This window comes from Procambarus clarkii, chromosome 33 (genome assembly GCF_040958095.1).
Source record: "Procambarus clarkii isolate CNS0578487 chromosome 33, FALCON_Pclarkii_2.0, whole genome shotgun sequence".
Classification (NCBI taxonomy): Eukaryota; Metazoa; Arthropoda; class Malacostraca; order Decapoda; family Cambaridae; genus Procambarus; species Procambarus clarkii.
The window spans coordinates 37,730,800-37,749,112 of NC_091182.1; the positions used below are offsets into that span (position 1 = coordinate 37,730,800).

Here is an 18,313-nt window from a genome sequence, read left to right on the forward strand (position 1 = left end):
CACAACCCCGCCAGACGCCACAAACCTGTCGGACGCCACAACCCCGCTAGACGCCACAACCCCGCCAGACACCACAACCCCGCCAGACACCACAACCCCGCCAGACACCACAACCCCGCCAGACACCACAACCCTGCCAGACACCACAACCCCGCCAGACGCCACAACCCTGTCAGACGCCACAACCTCGCTAGACGCCACAACCCCGCCAGACACCACAACCCCGCCAGACACCACAACCACGCCAGACACCACAACCCCGCCAGACACCACAACCCCGCCAGACACCACAACCCCGCCAGACACCACAACCCCGCCAGACACCACAACCCCGCCAGACACCACAACCCCGCTAGACACCACAACCCCGCCAGACACCACAACCCCGCCAGATGCCACAACCCTGTCAGACGCCACAACCTCGCTAGACACCACAACCCCGCCAGACACCACAACCCCGCCAGACGCCACAACCCCGCCAGACGCCACAACCCCGCCAGACGCCACAACCCCGCCAGACACCACAACCCCGCCAGACGCCACAACCCCGCCAGACGCCACAACCCCGCCAGACGCCACAACCCCGCCAGACGCCACAACCCCGCCAGACACCACAACCCCGCCAGACACCACAACCCCGCCAGACACCACAACCCCGCCAGACACCACAACCCCGCCAGACACCACAACCCCGCCAGACACCACAACCCCGCCAGACGCCACAACCCCGCCAGACACCACAACCCCGCCAGACGCCACAACCCCGCCAGACGCCACAACCCCGCCAGACGCCACAACCCCGCCAGACACCACAACCCCGCCAGACGCCACAACCCCGCTAGACGCCACAACCCCGCCAGACACCACAACCCCGCCAGACACCACAACCCCGCCAGACACCACAACCCCGCTAGACACCACAACCCCGCGAGGCACCACAACCCCGCAAGACACCACAACCCCGCCAGAGACCACAACCCCGCCAGACCCCACAACCCCGCCAGACGCCACAACCCCGCCAGGCGCCACAACCTTGCCAGACGCCCCAACCCCGCCAGACGCCCCAACCCCGCCAGACGCCACAACCCCGCCAGACGCCACAACCCCGCCAGATGCCACTACCCCGTCAGATGCCACAACCCCGCCAGACGCCACAACCCCGCCAGACGCCACAACCCCGCCAGACCTAAAAACCCCTCTAGACGCCCCAACCTCGCCAGAAGCCCCAACCCCGCCAGACGCCCCAACCCCGTAAGACCTCACAACCCCGCCAGACACCACAACCTCGCCAGACTCCACAACCCCGCCAGACCCCACAACCCCGCCAGACGCCACAACCCTGTCAGTCGCCACAACCCCGCCAGACACCACAACCCCGCCAGACCCCACAACCCCGCCAGACCCCACAACCCCGCCAGACGCCACAACCCTGCCAGACAACACAACCCGCAAGACACCACAACCCCGCCAGACCCCACAACCCCGCCAGACGCCACAACCCCGCTCGACCCCACAACCCCGCCAGACGCCACAACCCTGTCAGACGCCACAACCCCGCCAGTCACCACAACCCCGCCAGACACCACAACCTTGCCAGACACCACAACCCCGCCAGACACCACAATCTCGCCAGACACCACAACCCCGCCAGACGCCACAACCCTGTCAGACGCCACAACCCCGCCAGACACCACAACCCCGCCAGACGCCACAACCCTGTCAGACGCCACAACCCCGCCAGACATCACAACCCCGCCAGACCCCACAACCCCGCCAGACACCTCAACCCCGCCAGACACCTCAACCTAGTCAGACACCACAACCCCGCCAGACACCACAACCCTGCCAGACACCACAACCCCGCCAGACACCACAACCCCGCCAGACACCATAATCTCGCCAGACACCACAACCCCGCCAGACGCCACAACCTCGCTAGACGCCACAACCCCGCCAGACACCACAACCCCGCCAGACGCCCCAACCCCGCCAGACACCACAACCCCGCCAGACGCCACAACCCCGCCAGACGGCGCAACCTCGTCAGACGCCACAACCCCGTCAGACGCCACAACCCCGTCAGACGCCACAACCCCGCCACACGCCAAAACCCCGCCACACGCCAAAACCCCGCCAGACGCCGCAACCCCACCACGCGCCACAACCCCGCCAGACGCTACAACCCCGCCAGACGCCAGAACCCCGCCAGACCCCAAAACCCCGCTAGACGTCCCAAGCCCGCCAGACGCCAATACCCCGCCAGACGCCACAATCCTGCCAGACACCACAACCCCGCTAGGCGCCACAACCCCGACAGTCGCCACAACCCCGCCAGACACCACTACTCCACCAGACGCCACAACCCAGCCAGAGCTCCAACCCCGCCGGACGCCCAAACACCGCCAGACACCACAACCCCGCTAGACGCCTCAACCCCGCCAGACCCCAGAACCCTGCCAGACGTCCCAACCCTTCCAGACGCCACAACCCCGCCAGACGCAACAACCCTGCCAGATCCCACAACTCGGCAGACGCCACAACCCTGCCAGATGCCCCAACCCCGCCAGACGCCACAACCCCGCCAGATGCCACAACCTCGCCAGACACCACAACCCCGCCAGACGCCACAACCCCGCTAGACGCCCCAACCCCGCTAGACGCCACAACCCCGCTAAACGCCACAACCCCGCCAGACGCCACAATCCCGCTAGACGCCATAACTTCGCCAGAGGCCACAACCTCGCCAGACGCCATAACCCCACCAGATGCCACAACCCCGCCAGAAACCCCAACCCCGCCAGACGCCTCAACCACGCGACACCACAACCGCGTCAGACGCCACAACCTAGCCAGACATCACAACCCCACCAGACGCTACAACCCTCCAGACGCCCCAACCCCGCCAGACGCCACAACCCCCCCAGACGCCACAACCCCTCCAGAACCCACAACCTTGCCAGACACCACAACCCCGCCAGACGCCACAACCTAGCCAGACGCCATAACCCCGCCAGACACCACAACCCCGCCAGACGCCACTACCTCGATAGACCCCACAACCTCGCCAGACACCACTACCCCGCCAGTCGCCACAACCCCGCCAGTCGCCACAACCCCACCCGGACGTCAAAACCCCGCCAGACGCCACAACCCCGCCAGACGCCACAACCCCCCAGACGCCACAACCCCTCCAGACCCCACAACCTCGCCAGACTCCACAACCCCGCCAGACGCCACAACCCCGCCAGACACCACAACCCCGCCAGACACCACAACCCCGCCAGACGCCACTACCTCGCCAGACCCCACAACCCCGCCAGACACCACAACCCCGCCCGTCGCCACAACCCCGCCAGTCGCTACAACCCCGCCAGACGCCACAACCCCGCCAGACGCCACAACCCCGCTAGACGCCCCAACCCCGCTAGACGCCACAACCCCCGCTAGAAGCCACATCCCCGCCAGACGCCACAACCCCGCTAGACGTCACAACTTCGACAGAGTCCCTAACTCCGCCAGACGCCTCATCCTCGCCAGGCGCCACAACCCCGCCAGACGTCCCAACCCCGCCAGACGCCACAACCCCGCCAGACGCCACAACCTCGCCAGACGCCACAACCCCGCCAGATGCCACAACCCCGCCAGATGCCACAAACCCGCCAGACACCACAACCCCGCCAGAAGCCACAACCCCGACAGACGCCACAAACCCGCCAGACGCCACAAACCCGCCAGACACCACAACCCCGCCAGACGCCACAACCTCGCCAGGCGCCACAACCCCGCCAGACACCACAACTCCGCCAGACGCCACAACCGCGCTAGACGCCACAACCCCGCCAGACACCACAACCCCGCCAGACACCACAACCCTGCCAGACACCACAACCCCGCCAGACGCCACAACCCTGTCAGACGCCACAACCCCGCTAGACGCCACAACCCCGCCAGACACCACAACCCCGCCAGACACCACAACCCCGCCAGACACCACAACCCCGCCAGTCACCACAACCCTGCCAGACACCACAACCCCACCAGACACCACAACCCCGCCAGACACCACAACCCTGCCAGACACCACAACCCCGCCAGACGCCACAACCCTGTCGGACGCCACAACCCCGCTAGACGCCACAACCCCGCCAGACACCACAACCCCGCCAGACACCACAACCCCGCCAGACACCACAACCCCGCCAGACACCACAACCCTGCCAGACACCACAACCCCGCCAGACGCCACAACCCTGTCAGACGCCACAACCTCGCTAGACGCCACAACCCCGCCAGACACCACAACCCCGCCAGACACCACAACCACGCCAGACACCACAACCCCGCCAGACACCACAACCCCGCCAGACACCACAACCCCGCCAGACACCACAACCCCGCCAGACACCACAACCCCGCCAGACACCACAACCCCGCCAGACACCACAACCCCGCCAGATGCCACAACCCTGTCAGACGCCACAACCTCGCTAGACACCACAACCCCGCCAGACACCACAACCCCGCCAGACGCCACAACCCCGCCAGACGCCACAACCCCGCCAGACGCCACAACCCCGCCAGACACCACAACCCCGCCAGACGCTACAACCCCGCCAGACGCCACAACCCCGCCAGACGCCACAACCCCGCCAGACGCCACAACCCCGCCAGACACCACAACCCCGCCAGACACCACAACCCCGCCAGACACCACAACCCCGCCAGACACCACAACCCCGCCAGACACCACAACCCCGCCAGACACCACAACCCCGCCAGACACCACAACCCCGCCAGACGCCACAACCCCGCCAGACACCACAACCCTGCCAGACACCACAACCCCACCAGACACCACAACCCCGCCAGACACCACAACCCTGCCAGACACCACAACCCCGCCAGACGCCACAACCCTGTCGGACGCCACAACCCCGCTAGACGCCACAACCCCGCCAGACACCACAACCCCGCCAGACACCACAACCCCGCCAGACACCACAACCCCGCCAGACACCACAACCCTGCCAGACACCACAACCCCGCCAGACGCCACAACCCTGTCAGACGCCACAACCTCGCTAGACGCCACAACCCCGCCAGACACCACAACCCCGCCAGACACCACAACCCCGCCAGACACCACAACCCCGCCAGACACCACAACCCCGCCAGACACCACAACCCCGCCAGACACCACAACCCCGCCAGACACCACAACCCCGCCAGACACCACAACCCCGCTAGACACCACAACCCCGCCAGACACCACAACCCCGCCAGATGCCACAACCCTGTCAGACGCCACAACCTCGCTAGACACCACAACCCCGCCAGACACCACAACCCCGCCAGACGCCACAACCCCGCCAGACGCCACAACCCCGCCAGACGCCACAACCCCGCCAGACACCACAACCCCGCCAGACGCCACAACCCCGCCAGACGCCACAACCCCGCCAGACGCCACAACCCCGCTAGACGCCACAACCCCGCCAGACACCACAACCCCGCCAGACACCACAACCCCGCCAGACACCACAACCCCGCCAGACACCACAACCCCGCCAGACACCACAACCCCGCCAGACACCACAACCCCGCCAGACGCCACAACCCCGCCAGACACCACAACCCCGCCAGACGCCACAACCCCGCCAGACGCCACAACCCCGCCAGACGCCACAACCCCGCCAGACACCACAACCCCGCCAGACGCCACAACCCCGCTAGACGCCACAACCCCGCCAGACACCACAACCCCGCCAGACGCCACAACCCCGCCAGACACCACAACCCCGCCAGACGCCACAACCCCGCCAGACACCACAACATACACAAACACAGTTAATAATATGGTACTGATATAAGAGGGGTTCTCCCCCACGCGGCCTTTCTTACCTTAGGAAGGTATTCATGGCCCCATTATGGGTAAGTGGAGCTGATTTACAACTCTCGGTTTTCATGTTTAATTTGGGGCTAAAAAATGTGGCATAGATTGGTTAACACAAGCCTAATGTATTATTTATACATGGAATACAATATATTTTGGGTATAAATATATACATAAACCGAGAGACTGTAAGCTCTGTAGTAAGCAGACATCAACGATGGTTCAGTCTCTCACATATCTAATTGTCCGCTTCACTAACTACCGTACACACTAAACAAGTCACAACCACGATTGTTGATTAGTCACAAACAAGTCACAACCATGATTGTTGATTAGTCACAAACAAGTCACAACCACGATTACACCAGTTGATTGACAGTTGAGAGGCGGGACGAAAGAGCCAAAGCTCAACCCCCGCAAGCACAAATAGGTGAGTACAACCACGAGGATAAACAACTGATGGTTCACTAATACAATGCACGAATATGGGAAGTAATGGAGGCAAGGGGTCACTTACCAGCACTGATCTAAGGGGAACTGTTCAGTACTGTCCAAGATAATAGTCAACACAAGCTCCTTGGACAATACTATGAGGGCAACACACACAAAATGGAACAGTATTTCCCAGATATGAAGATCAAAGAACTCCAATAATATTTGAATAACAAAAGTTCGATTCCCGGCTTGAACAAAAATGGTGGGGCGCATTTGCTATTTTCTAATGGGTCCTGCAAATTTACGTCTCCGTGGTGTAGTGGTAAGACACTCGCCTGGTGTTCCGCGAGCGCAATGTCATGGGTTCGTATCCTGGCCGGGGAGGATTTACTGGGCGCAAATCCTTAACTGTAGCCTCTGTTTAACGCAACAGTAAAATGTGTACTTGGATGTAACAACGATTCTTCGCGGCGGGGATCGTATTCCAGGGACCTGCCCGAAACGCTACGCGTACTAGTGGCTGTACAAGAATCTTGAGGTTATCTTGAGATGATTTCGGGGCTTTTAGTGTCCCCGCGGCCCTGTCCTCGACCAGGCCTCCACCCCCAGGAAGCAGCCCGTGACAGCTGACTAACACCCAGGTACCTATTTTACTGCTAGGTAACAGGGGCATAGGGTGACAGAAACTCTGCCCATTGTTTCTCGCCGGCGCCTGGGATCGAACCCAGGACCACAGGATCACAAGTCCAGCGTGCTGTCCGCTCGGCCGACCGGCTCCCTAATGTAACAACTCTTGTATATATCTAAAAAAAAATGCCTCTGTTCACCTAGCAGTAAATAGTGCAGCCAGGAGTTAGTGAGCAGGTGTGTTGCGTCCTGGGGACAGCAGCCAGGAGGTAGTCAGCAGGTGTGTTGCGTCCTGGGGACAGCAGCCAGGAGGTAGTGAGCAGGTGTGTTGCGTCCTGGGGACAGCAGCCAGGAGGTAGTCAGCAGGTTGTGTTGCGTCCTGGGGACAGCAGCCAGGAGTTAGTGAGCAGGTGTGTTGCGTCCTGGGGACAGCAGCCAGGAGGTAGTCAGCAGGTTGTGTTGCGTCCTGGGGACAGCAGCCAGGAGGTAGTCAGCAGGTTGTGTTGCGTCCTGGGGACAGCAGCCAGGAGGTAGTCAGCAGGTTGTGTTGCGTCCAGGGGACAGCTGCCAGGAGTTAGTGAGCAGGTTGTGTTGCGTCCTGGGGACAGCAGCCAGGAGGTAGTGAGCAGGCTGTGTTGCGTCCTGGGGACAGCAGCCAGGAGGTAGTGAGCAGGTTGTGTTGCGTCCTGGGGACAGCTGCCAGGAGGTAGTGAGCAGGTTGTGTTGCGTCCTGGGGACAGCTGCCAGGAGTTAGTGAGCAGGTTGTGTTGCGTCCTGGGGACAGCTGCCAGGAGGTAGTGAGCAGGTTGTGTTGCGTCCTGGGGACAGCAGCCAGGAGTCAGTGAGCAGGTTGTGTTGCGTCCTGGGGACAGCAGCCAGGAGTTAGTCAGCAGGTTGTGTTGCGTCCTGGGGACAGCAGCCAGGAGGTAGTCAGCAGGTTGTGTTGCGTCCTGGGGACAGCTGCCAGGAGGTAGTGAGCAGGTTGTGTTGCGTCCTGGGAACAGCAGCCAGGAGGTAGTGAGCAGGTTGTGTTGCGTCCTGGGGACAGCAGCCAGGAGTTAGTGAGCAGGTTGTGTTGCGTCCTGGGGACAGCAGCCAGGAGTTAGTGAGCACGTTGTGTTGCGTCCTGGGGACAGCTGCCAGGAGTTAGTGAGCAGGTTGTGTTGCGTCCTGGAGACAGCTGCCAGGAGGTAGTGAGCAGGTTGTGTTGCGTCCTGGGGACAGCAGCCAGGAGTTAGTGAGCAGGTTGTGTTGCGTCCTGGGGACAGCTGCCAGGAGGTAGTGAGCAGGTTGTGTTGCGTCCTGGGGACAGCAGCCAGGAGGTAGTGAGCAGGTTGTGTTGCGTCCTGGGGACAGCAGCCAGGAGTTAGTGAGCACGTTGTGTTGCGTCCTGGGGACAGCAGCCAGGAGTTAGTGAGCAGGTTGTGTTGCGTCCTGGGGACAGCAGCCAGGAGTTAGTGAGCAGGTTGTGTTGCGTCCTGGGGACAGCTGCCAGGAGGTAGTGAGCAGGTTGTGTTGCGTCCTGGGGACAGCAGCCAGGAGTTAGTCAGCAGGTTGTGTTGCGTCCTGGGGACAGCTGCCAGGAGTTAGTCAGCAGGTTGTGTTGCGTCCTGGGGACAGCAGCCAGGAGGTAGTCAGCAGGTTGTGTTGTGTCCAGGGGACAGCTGCCAGAAGTTAGTGAGCAGGTTGTGTTGCGTCCTGGGGACAGCTGCCAGGAGTTAGTCAGCAGGTTGTGTTGCGTCCTGGGGACAGCAGCCAGGAGGTAGTCAGCAGGTTGTGTTGCGTCCTGGGGACAGCAGCCAGGAGGTAGTGAGCAGGTTGTGTTGCGTCCAGGGGACAGCAGCCAGGAGGTAGTGAGCAGGTTGTGTTGCGTCCAGGGGTCAGCTGCCAGGAGTTAGTGAGCAGGTTGTGTTGCGTCCTGGGGACAGCAGCCAGGAGGTAGTGAGCAGGTTGTGTTGCGTCCTGGGGACAGCAGCCAGGAGGTAGTGAGCAGGTTGTGTTGCGTCCAGGGGTCAGCTGCCAGGAGGTAGTGAGCAGGTTGTGTTGCGTCCTGGGGACAGCAGCCAGGAGGTAGTGAGCAGGTTGTGTTGCGTCCAGGGGTCAGCTGCCAGGAGTTAGTGAGCAGGTTGTGTTGCGTCCTGGGGACAGCAGCCAGGAGGTAGTGAGCAGGTTGTGTTGCGTCCTGGGGACAGCTGCCAGGAGTTAGTGAGCAGGTTGTGTTGCGTCCTGGGGACAGCAGCCAGGAGGTAGTGAGCAGGTTGTGTTGCGTCCTGGGGACAGCAGCCAGGAGGTAGTGAGCAGGTTGTGTTGCGTCCTGGGGACAGCAGCCAGGAGGTAGTGAGCAGGTTGTGTTGCGTCCTGGGGACAGCTGCCAGGAGGTAGTGAGCAGGTTGTGTTGCGTCCTGGGGACAGCTGCCAGGAGGTAGTGAGCAGGTTGTGTTGCGTCCTGGGGACAGCTGCAACTCGCACCTGTGACAAAAAAGAAACACTTTTGGTTTACACGCTTCTGTAATCTTTCACATAAAAACTAAAATAAGGAATGAGGAAGATTCACCTTCGTGAATACCGGGAAAGTTGTTCTTAAAAAGTTGCATTTTTAATTCTGCCTCCTGGGGAAGGTCAGTACTTGAAGCTGACCTTGATATAGGCCTAACATCTACAGGCCAGGGAAAGTATGCCTTGCCCCCCCCCCCCGCCAAGTTTCTTGGAAAGTGCAGAATTGGCAACGCCGCATTTGTTGTTATGGTAGTAATGGGTTAAGTTATGAATGACGAGGCGCTTTGTAACGACGAGTCTCATTGGTCAGAACACCTCTCAATACTTTACATAACTCTCTGCCATTCACAGGAAAATATAATGTATATAAATTAATATATTTATATTTGTGACTAAGGGAGATGGCCCTACATAACTGAATTTACCTGAGGGCCACTAGTACTAGGGGCCTCGACGAAGACAGGAAGCCGGTGGCTTGTCAAAGGTCCTCCCCCATTATCCCTAAATGATCTTTTCCAGTTGAAATTTAAAATGAGCCCACAAGGTTCATTCTCAGATGTCTTTAGCCTCTTGGGATCATCCTTCAAGACGTTCTTTGTATCTCGGGTCCTTCCTACGGCGACTCGTCTAGCATTTTCTTTGTTCCAACTCTGCCTCCATGTTGGATATGTTCCAACTCTGTCTCCATGTTGGATATGTTCCAACTCTGTCTCCATGTTGGATATGTTCCAACTCTGCCTCCATGTTGGATATGTTCCAACTCTGTCTCCATGTTGGATATGTTCCAACTCTGCCTCCATGTTGGATATGTTCCAACTCTGCCTCCATGTTGGATATGATCCAACTCTGCCTCCATGTTGGATATGTTCCAACTCTGCCTCCATGTTGGATATGTTCCAACTCTGCCTTCATGTTGGATATGTTCCAACTCTGCCTCCATGTTGGATATGTTCCAACTCTGCCTCCATGTTGGATATGTTCCAACTCTGCCTCCATGTTGGATATGTTCCAACTCTGCCTCCATGTTGGATATGTTCCAACTCTGCCTCCATGTTGGATATGATCCAACTCTGCCTTCATGTTGGATATGTTCCAACTCTGCCTTCATGTTGGATATGTTCCAACTCTGCCTCCATGTTGGATATGTTCCAACTCTGTCTCCATGTTGGATATGTTCCAACTCTGCCTCCATGTTGGATATGTTCCAACTCTGCCTCCATGTTGGATATGTTCCAACTCTGCATCCATGTTGGATATGTTCCAACTCTGCCTCCATGTTGGATATGTTCCAACTCTGCCTCCATGTTGGATATGTTCCAACTCTGCCTCCATGTTGGATATGTTTTTTAACACACAAGAGTTTTTATATTCTTGTAAAGTTACTATCACGCTTATTGTTACTGGCAGGTCCTTAATCTTAATTTTTCCCGGAGTCCGACCCGCCAAATCGTTTAACAACCAGGTACCCATTAACTACTGGATGAACAGAGGCTATAGTTAAGGATTGGCGCCTAGTCAATCCTCCCCGGCCAGGATACGAACCCCGGCCAAATCGTTCGCGAAGCGCGGGGCAAATGTGTTACCACTGCGCCACAGGGACTGTTATATGTAGAAAATACATCAATACAGTGTTATTTTGGAGTTTGTTTTTTGCAATGTTTGTTGGATAATTCCTGCAGTAGTGATGATCAATAGTGATGGTCAGTAGTGATGATCAATAGTGATGGTCAGTAGTGATGATCAATAGTGATGGTCAGTAGTGATGGTCAATAGTGATGGTCAGTAGTGATGGTCAATAGTGATGGTCAGTAGTGATGATCAATAGTGATGGTCAGTAGTGATGATCAATAGTGATGGTCAGTAGTGATGATCAATAGTGATGGTCAGTAGTGATGGTCAATAGTGATGGTCAGTAGTGATGATCAATAGTGATGGTCAGTAGTGATGATCAATAGTGATGGTCAGTAGTGATGGTCAATAGTGATGGTCAGTAGTGATGATCAATAGTGATGGTCAGTAGTGATGGTCAGTAGTGATGGTCAGTAGTGATGGTCAGTAGTGATGATCAATAGTGATGGTCAGTAGTGATGATCAATAGTGATGGTCAGTAGTGATGGTCAGTAGTGATGGTCAATAGTGATGGTCAGTAGTGATGATCAATAGTGATGGTCAGTAGTGATGGTCAGTAGTGATGGTCAATAGTGATGGTCAGTAGTGATGGTCAGTAGTGATGGTCAGTAGTGATGGTCAGTAGTGATGGTCAGTAGTGATGGTCAGTAGTGATGGTCAGTAGTGATGGTCAATAGTGATGGTCAATAGTGATGGTCAGTAGTGATGGTCAGTAGTGATGGTCAATAGTGATGGTCAGTAGTGATGGTCAATAGTGATGGTCAATATGCTGGCTATTGTAGATTTGTGACAGCAGATTTAGTTCAGGGTCAATATCAAATATCATGTAGATGCAGTGGAGTCAAGATACAATAAAATAAGCGATTAAAAAACAGTAAAATACTAAATCTGGTGCAAATCTACTTGGAATAATTTTTACAAATTGCAGTATAATTTAGATCGATAATAAGTAATACTAAAAATAACAATTCTGCAACTGGAATAAAGGTAACAGCAAATAGCAGTACAGTGATACAATACAAATGATGAGACGAACAGTATAAAATAGTGGGAATAAAGAAGAAAACAAAATTAAAATTAAAAACGTTTTGAATGGAAAGGCAGAAGTATAGTAGACTTTGGTTGTTAGGTGACACTATGAGTTACACTCTGGGGCTGAGAGGTTGTGTGTTAGGGGAGACCCCAGGGATGAGAGGTTGTGTGTTAGGGGAGACCCCAGGGATGACACTATGAGTTACACTCTGGGGCTGAGAGGTTGTGTGTTAGGGGAGACCCCAGGGATGAGAGGTTGTGTGTTAGGGGAGACCCCAGGGATGAGAGGTTGTGTGTTAGGGGAGACCCCAGGGATGAGAGGTTGTGTGTTAGGGGACACCCCAGGGATGAGAGGTTGTGTGTTAGGGGAGACCCCAGGGATGAGAGGTTGTGTGTTAGGGGAGACCCCAGGGATGAGAGGTTGTGTGTTAGGGGAGACCCCAGGGATGAGAGGTTGTGTGTTAGGGGAGACCCCAGGGCTGAGAGGTTGTGTGTTAGGGGAGACCCCAGGGCTGAGAGGTTGTGTGTTAGGGGAGACCCCAGGGATGAGAGGTTGTGTGTTAGGGGAGACCCCAGGGATGAGAGGTTGTGTGTTAGGGGAGACCCCAGGGATGAGAGGTTGTGTGTTAGGGGAGACCCCAGGGCTGAGAGGTTGTGTGTTAGGGGAGACCCCAGGGATGAGAGGTTGTGTGTTAGGGGAGACCCCAGGGCTGAGAGGTTGTGTGTTAGGGGAGACCCCAGGGATGAGAGGTTGTGTGTTAGGGGACACCCCAGGGCTGAGAGGTTGTGTGTTAGGGGAGACCCCAGGGATGAGAGGTTGTGTGTTAGGGGAGACCCCAGGGATGAGAGGTTGTGTGTTAGGGGAGACCCCAGGGATGAGAGGTTGTGTGTTAGGGGAGACCCCAGGGATGAGAGGTTGTGTGTTAGGGGACACCCCAGGGATGAGAGGTTGTGTGTTAGGGGAGACCCCAGGGATGAGAGGTTGTGTGTTAGGGGAGACCCCAGGGCTGAGAGGTTGTGTGTTAGGGGAGACCCCAGGGATGAGAGGTTGTGTGTTAGGGGAGACCCCAGGGCTGAGAGGTTGTGTGTTAGGGGAGACCCCAGGGATGAGAGGTTGTGTGTTAGGGGAGACCCCAGGGATGAGAGGTTGTGTGTTAGGGGACACCCCAGGGCTGAGAGGTTGTGTGTTAGGGGAGACCCCAGGGATGAGAGGTTGTGTGTTAGGGGAGACCCCAGGGATGAGAGGTTGAGTGTTAGGGGAGACCCCAGGGATGAGAGGTTGTGTGTTAGGGGAGACCCCAGGGATGAGAGGTTGTGTGTTAGGGGACACCCCAGGGATGAGAGGTTGTGTGTTAGGGGAGACCCCAGGGATGAGAGGTTGTGTGTTAGGGGAGACCCCAGGGCTGAGAGGTTGTGTGTTAGGGGAGACCCCAGGGATGAGAGGTTGTGTGTTAGGGGAGACCCCAGGGCTGAGAGGTTGTGTGTTAGGGGAGACCCCAGGGATGAGAGGTTGTGTGTTAGGGGAGACCCCAGGGATGAGAGGTTGTGTGTTAGGGGAGACCCCAGGGATGAGAGGTTGTGTGTTAGGGGAGACCCCAGGGATGAGAGGTTGTGTGTTAGGGGAGACCCCAGGGATGAGAGGTTGTGTGTTAGGGGAGACCCCAGGGATGAGAGGTTGTGTGTTAGGGGAGACCCCAGGGATGGGCTTCACTTGGCATCTGGTGATATATAACCCACAGTCAGTGAGGAAAGATCTGAGGTGCATGAGGAAAGATCTGAGGTGCATGAGGATAGATCTGAGGTGCACGAGGAAAGATCTGAGGTGCATGAGGAAAGATCTGAGGTGCATGAGGAAAGATCTGAGGTGCATGAGGAAAGATCTGAGGTGCACGAGGATAGATCTGAGGTGCACGAGGATAGATCTGAGGTGCACGAGGATAGATCTGAGGTGCACGAGGATAGATCTGAGGTGCATGAGGAAAGATCTGAGGTGCACGAGGATAGATCTGAGGTGCATGAGGAAAGATCTGAGGTGCACGAGGAAAGATCTAAGGTGCATGAGGAAAGATCTGAGGTGCATGAGGAAAGATCTGAGGTGCATGAGGAAAGATCTGAGGTGCACGAGGATAGATCTGAGGTGCATGAGGAAAGATCTGAGGTGCACGAGGATAGATTTGAGGTGCATGAGGATAGATCTGAGGTGCATGAGGATAGATCTGAGGTGCATGAGGATAGATCTGAGGTGCATGAGGATAGATCTGAGGTGCATGAGGATAGATCTGAGGTGCATGAGGATAGATCTGAGGTGCATGAGGAAAGATCTGAGGTGCATGAGGAAAGATCTGAGGTGTATGAGGATAGATCTGAGGTGCATGAGGAAAGATCTGAGGTGCACGAGGATAGATCTGAGGTGCATGAGGAAAGATCTGAGGTGCATGAGGAAAGATCTGAGGTGTATGAGGATAGATCTGAGGTGCACGAGGATAGATCTGAGGTGCATGAGGAAAGATCTGAGGTGCATGAGGATAGATCTGAGGTGCATGAGGAAAGATCTGAGGTGCACGAGGATAGATCTGAGGTGCATGAGGAAAGATCTGAGGTGCACAAGGATAGATCTGAGGTGCATGAGGAAAGATCTGAGGTGCACGAGGATAGATCTGAGGTGCATGAGGAAAGATCTGAGGTGTATGAGGATAGATCTGAGGTGCACGAGGATAGATCTGAGGTGCATGAGGAAAGATCTGAGGTGCACGAGGATAGATCTGAGGTGCATGAGGAAAGATCTGAGGTGCATGAGGAAAGATCTGAGGTGCATGAGGAAAGATCTGAGGTGCAAGAGGAAAGATCTGAGGTGCATGAGGAAAGATCTGAGGTGCACGAGGAAAGATCTGAGGTGCACGAGGAAAGATCTGAGGTGCACGAGGAAAGATCTGAGGTGCATGAGGATAGATCTGAGGTGCACGAGGAAAGATCTGAGGTGCACGAGGAAAGATCTGAGGTGCACGAGGAAAGATCTGAGGTGCACGAGGAAAGATCTGAGGTGCATGAGGAAAGATCTGAGGTGCATGAGGAAAGATCTGAGGTGCATGAGGAAAGATCTGAGGTGCACGAGGAAAGATCTGAGGTGCACGAGGAAAGATCTGAGGTGCACGAGGAAAGATCTGAGGTGCATGAGGAAAGATCTGAGGTGCATGAGGATAGATCTGAGGTGCATGAGGAAAGATCTGAGGTGCATGAGGATAGATCTGAGGTGCATGAGGAAAGATCTGAGGTGCATGAGGAAAGATCTGAGGTGCACGAGGATAGATCTGAGGTGCATGAGGAAAGATCTGAGGTGCACGAGGAAAGATCTGAGGTGCACGAGGAAAGATCTGAGGTGCACGAGGAAAGATCTGAGGTGCGCCTCAGTGGTTACTTCATAGGTTTTCCTAGTGTCAGACTTCTTAGCTAGTATTTTACCACCTCGTTCAAAACAATGTTTAATTGTCCCATTGGAATTTTTACGGATTTGACGCAGTTTAAAGAAATTTTTTTGTCTGTTTCTGGTCAAACATTGATTCATATAAACAGAGTTTTAACAGACACTGCAACTCTAGTAAGGTCTGATTTGCGTGAATCTAGTTTCATACAAATTCTGTTATTTACTCGAGGTGATTTGGTACCCACTCTATATGCTGCTTTGATGTCACTTGCTTGGATTTCATACTTCATCTTATCACGCAATTCCCGGATCACGATGGTAGCACAGTCCTCTCCGCCAGTTTCTTGGGGGAAATTACGTGAGGAGATAATGACAGATTCAAGGACCTTTTGTTGGTCAAATTCGCCTTAAGTAACAATGTGTTGCTGCTGGAAGGTGTTGAAATGATTCTCAAACTTTTCCAACACTTCCTACAGTTTTCTAATGGTTTCTCCGGGTTGTAATTGTGTAACTGTGTCCTTAAGAGAGTTTACTTCCTGTTCAAGAAGGCCGACTATGGAAGACAGGTCTTAATTTTCCTTAAGTTTGGCTATAGCTTCGAGTTGCAGGCTCGTTATCAGGGTCAACTGCTCTTCGATTACCGTCACTTGGCCTTCAAGTATCTGGGCTAATAACCTGAACCATTGGTGTTCAGGGAAGTGCTTGAGGAGACAAGGGCCAGCAGCGTGTTTAAGGTGTTCCATGTGTTGATTATATTGTATCATGGCCCGAGTCGAACACGTCGATGATGCGTGCATCGTGATATAGATGCACATGTGTGTGTAACATCGTGATATAGATGCACATGTGTGTGTAACATCGTGATATAGATGCACATGTGCATGTAACATCGTGATATAGATGCACATGTGCATGTAACATCGTGATATAGATGCACATGTGCATGTAACATCGTGATATAGATGCACATGTGCATGTAACATCGTGATATAGATGCACATGTGCATGTAACATCGTGATATAGATGCACATGTGCATGTAACATCGTGATATAGATGCACATGTGCATGTAACATCGTGATATAGATGCACATGTGTATGTAACATCGTGATATAGATGCACATGTGTATGTAACATGAACAACTGTGTAACTAGCTTCAAACGATTGTACTCTGAGGGAGAACGCTATCAACATCAGAGCCCCGAGACCGTTCAACACTCTTCAACAAATATATATATATATATATATATATATATATATATATATATATATATATATATATATATATATATATATATATATATATATATATATACATCTTACGTTAACACAAAATAAGAGTGACACTGAAAATGTTTGCACTTAACACTACAACCTGCACACGAAGCATGAGGAGCCAAGCGTCGCGTCGAGGCTGCGCTGGAGAAGGTGCAACACAGGGCAACAAAAACAATTCCAGAGCTAAGTCACCTCTCGTATCAGGAACGGTTGAGGGCCACAGGTCTAACAACACTACATGACAGGGCGGATCTCATCGAAACCTTTAAAATAGTGAACAATTTGGACGATGTCGATCCGGACAATTTCTTGGAAAGTTCAGATGTAACACAAACAAGGAGCAACGGGTTCAAGCTCAACAAGCCACAATGGAGGATTGAGAACAGGAGAGGCTTTTTCACCCATAGGATTCTCCGTTAGTAGGGCAGTCATTGGTTCAGGAATATCCCTGCCCAATTCCGCCCCCCTCCCCCACCCCCACCCCAAAAAGAAAAATAACCCATGGAACAGCCTACCCGCCGAAGCCGTAAATCCCAAAACTCTGGTACCAATAAAGTACAGCTGGACAAGATCATCACGCCAAATGAGGGAACCTTCGACAAACCGCCGGCTTCCTGTCCTCGTCGAGGCCACTACTGTTAGTGGCTCTCAGGTAAACTATCACTTATGCAAGGATGCTTTCGGTAATTGGACGGACTCGATACATGTGCTATACCAGGTGTAGGACCCTGTCGGAAAATCCGACACCATTTAATATATCATACAGATAATAGCTGTGTTGTATAAACAAGTTACCCATAGAAAACGTAACTTGTAGTGGAATTACCGTTTAAAGAAAACGGGATATCATCACCACATACTATTATAATTCACCACCTATTATGGTGGGAATTATTCTTAAATACATTAGTCTTTGGACTTTACCATCATAAAACATCTCATATAAATTAACTTAATTATCAATATTAAAGTAGAGTAAATGTGACCCTTCTATCACTTTCTGAAATCTGGACAATGTAAGCCAGGCGTCAGTGAGGGAGGAAGGGGGTAGCCATTGTTGTGTCACATCCGAGACGCGTGGAGCAAATTCGGCTCCTATCATATCTGGACAATGTCGGCCAGGCGTCAATAGTATGGAGTGTTAGACGCAGCCATTGTTGAGACTAGACCAGAGGCTCACACGGGAGCAAATTCGGCTCCTGTTAATTTACTTGGACGTAGTGTTATGGAAACCAGAAGTGTACCATTATCAACACGCTGTCTACAAATCAAGTTAAGTGTTCTTTCCGAAACCCATTATCTATCATTAGTGGCCATTAATGTCATTATATAGGGTGATCCAGTTAGAGCACGACATAGCCTCAAACTAAAGGTAATTAAGCCAGGTCTTTATTGTTCCATGTATAGTGTTTTCTCTGATATAGCTTGTCATATATAGAACCTGGCTTCACAGTTAGCGCCCTTTTGACAGGTCAAGACGAGGAAGCAAGATTTTGTGCA

At 54.2% G+C, this 18,313-nt stretch overlaps 1 protein-coding gene across 1 annotated transcript; it reads left to right on the forward strand.

Moving 5' to 3' along the window:
• The first annotated feature begins 11,759 nt into the window (after positions 1–11,759).
• Positions 11,760–15,563, forward strand: LOC123765306 (golgin subfamily A member 6-like protein 22). Its single transcript, XM_069335413.1, has 2 exons — positions 11,760–11,775; positions 13,852–15,563. Exons 1-2 carry the CDS (start codon positions 11,760–11,762, stop codon positions 15,561–15,563), a joined length of 1,728 nt encoding a protein of 575 aa, XP_069191514.1.
• The last annotated feature ends 2,750 nt before the right edge of the window (positions 15,564–18,313 follow it).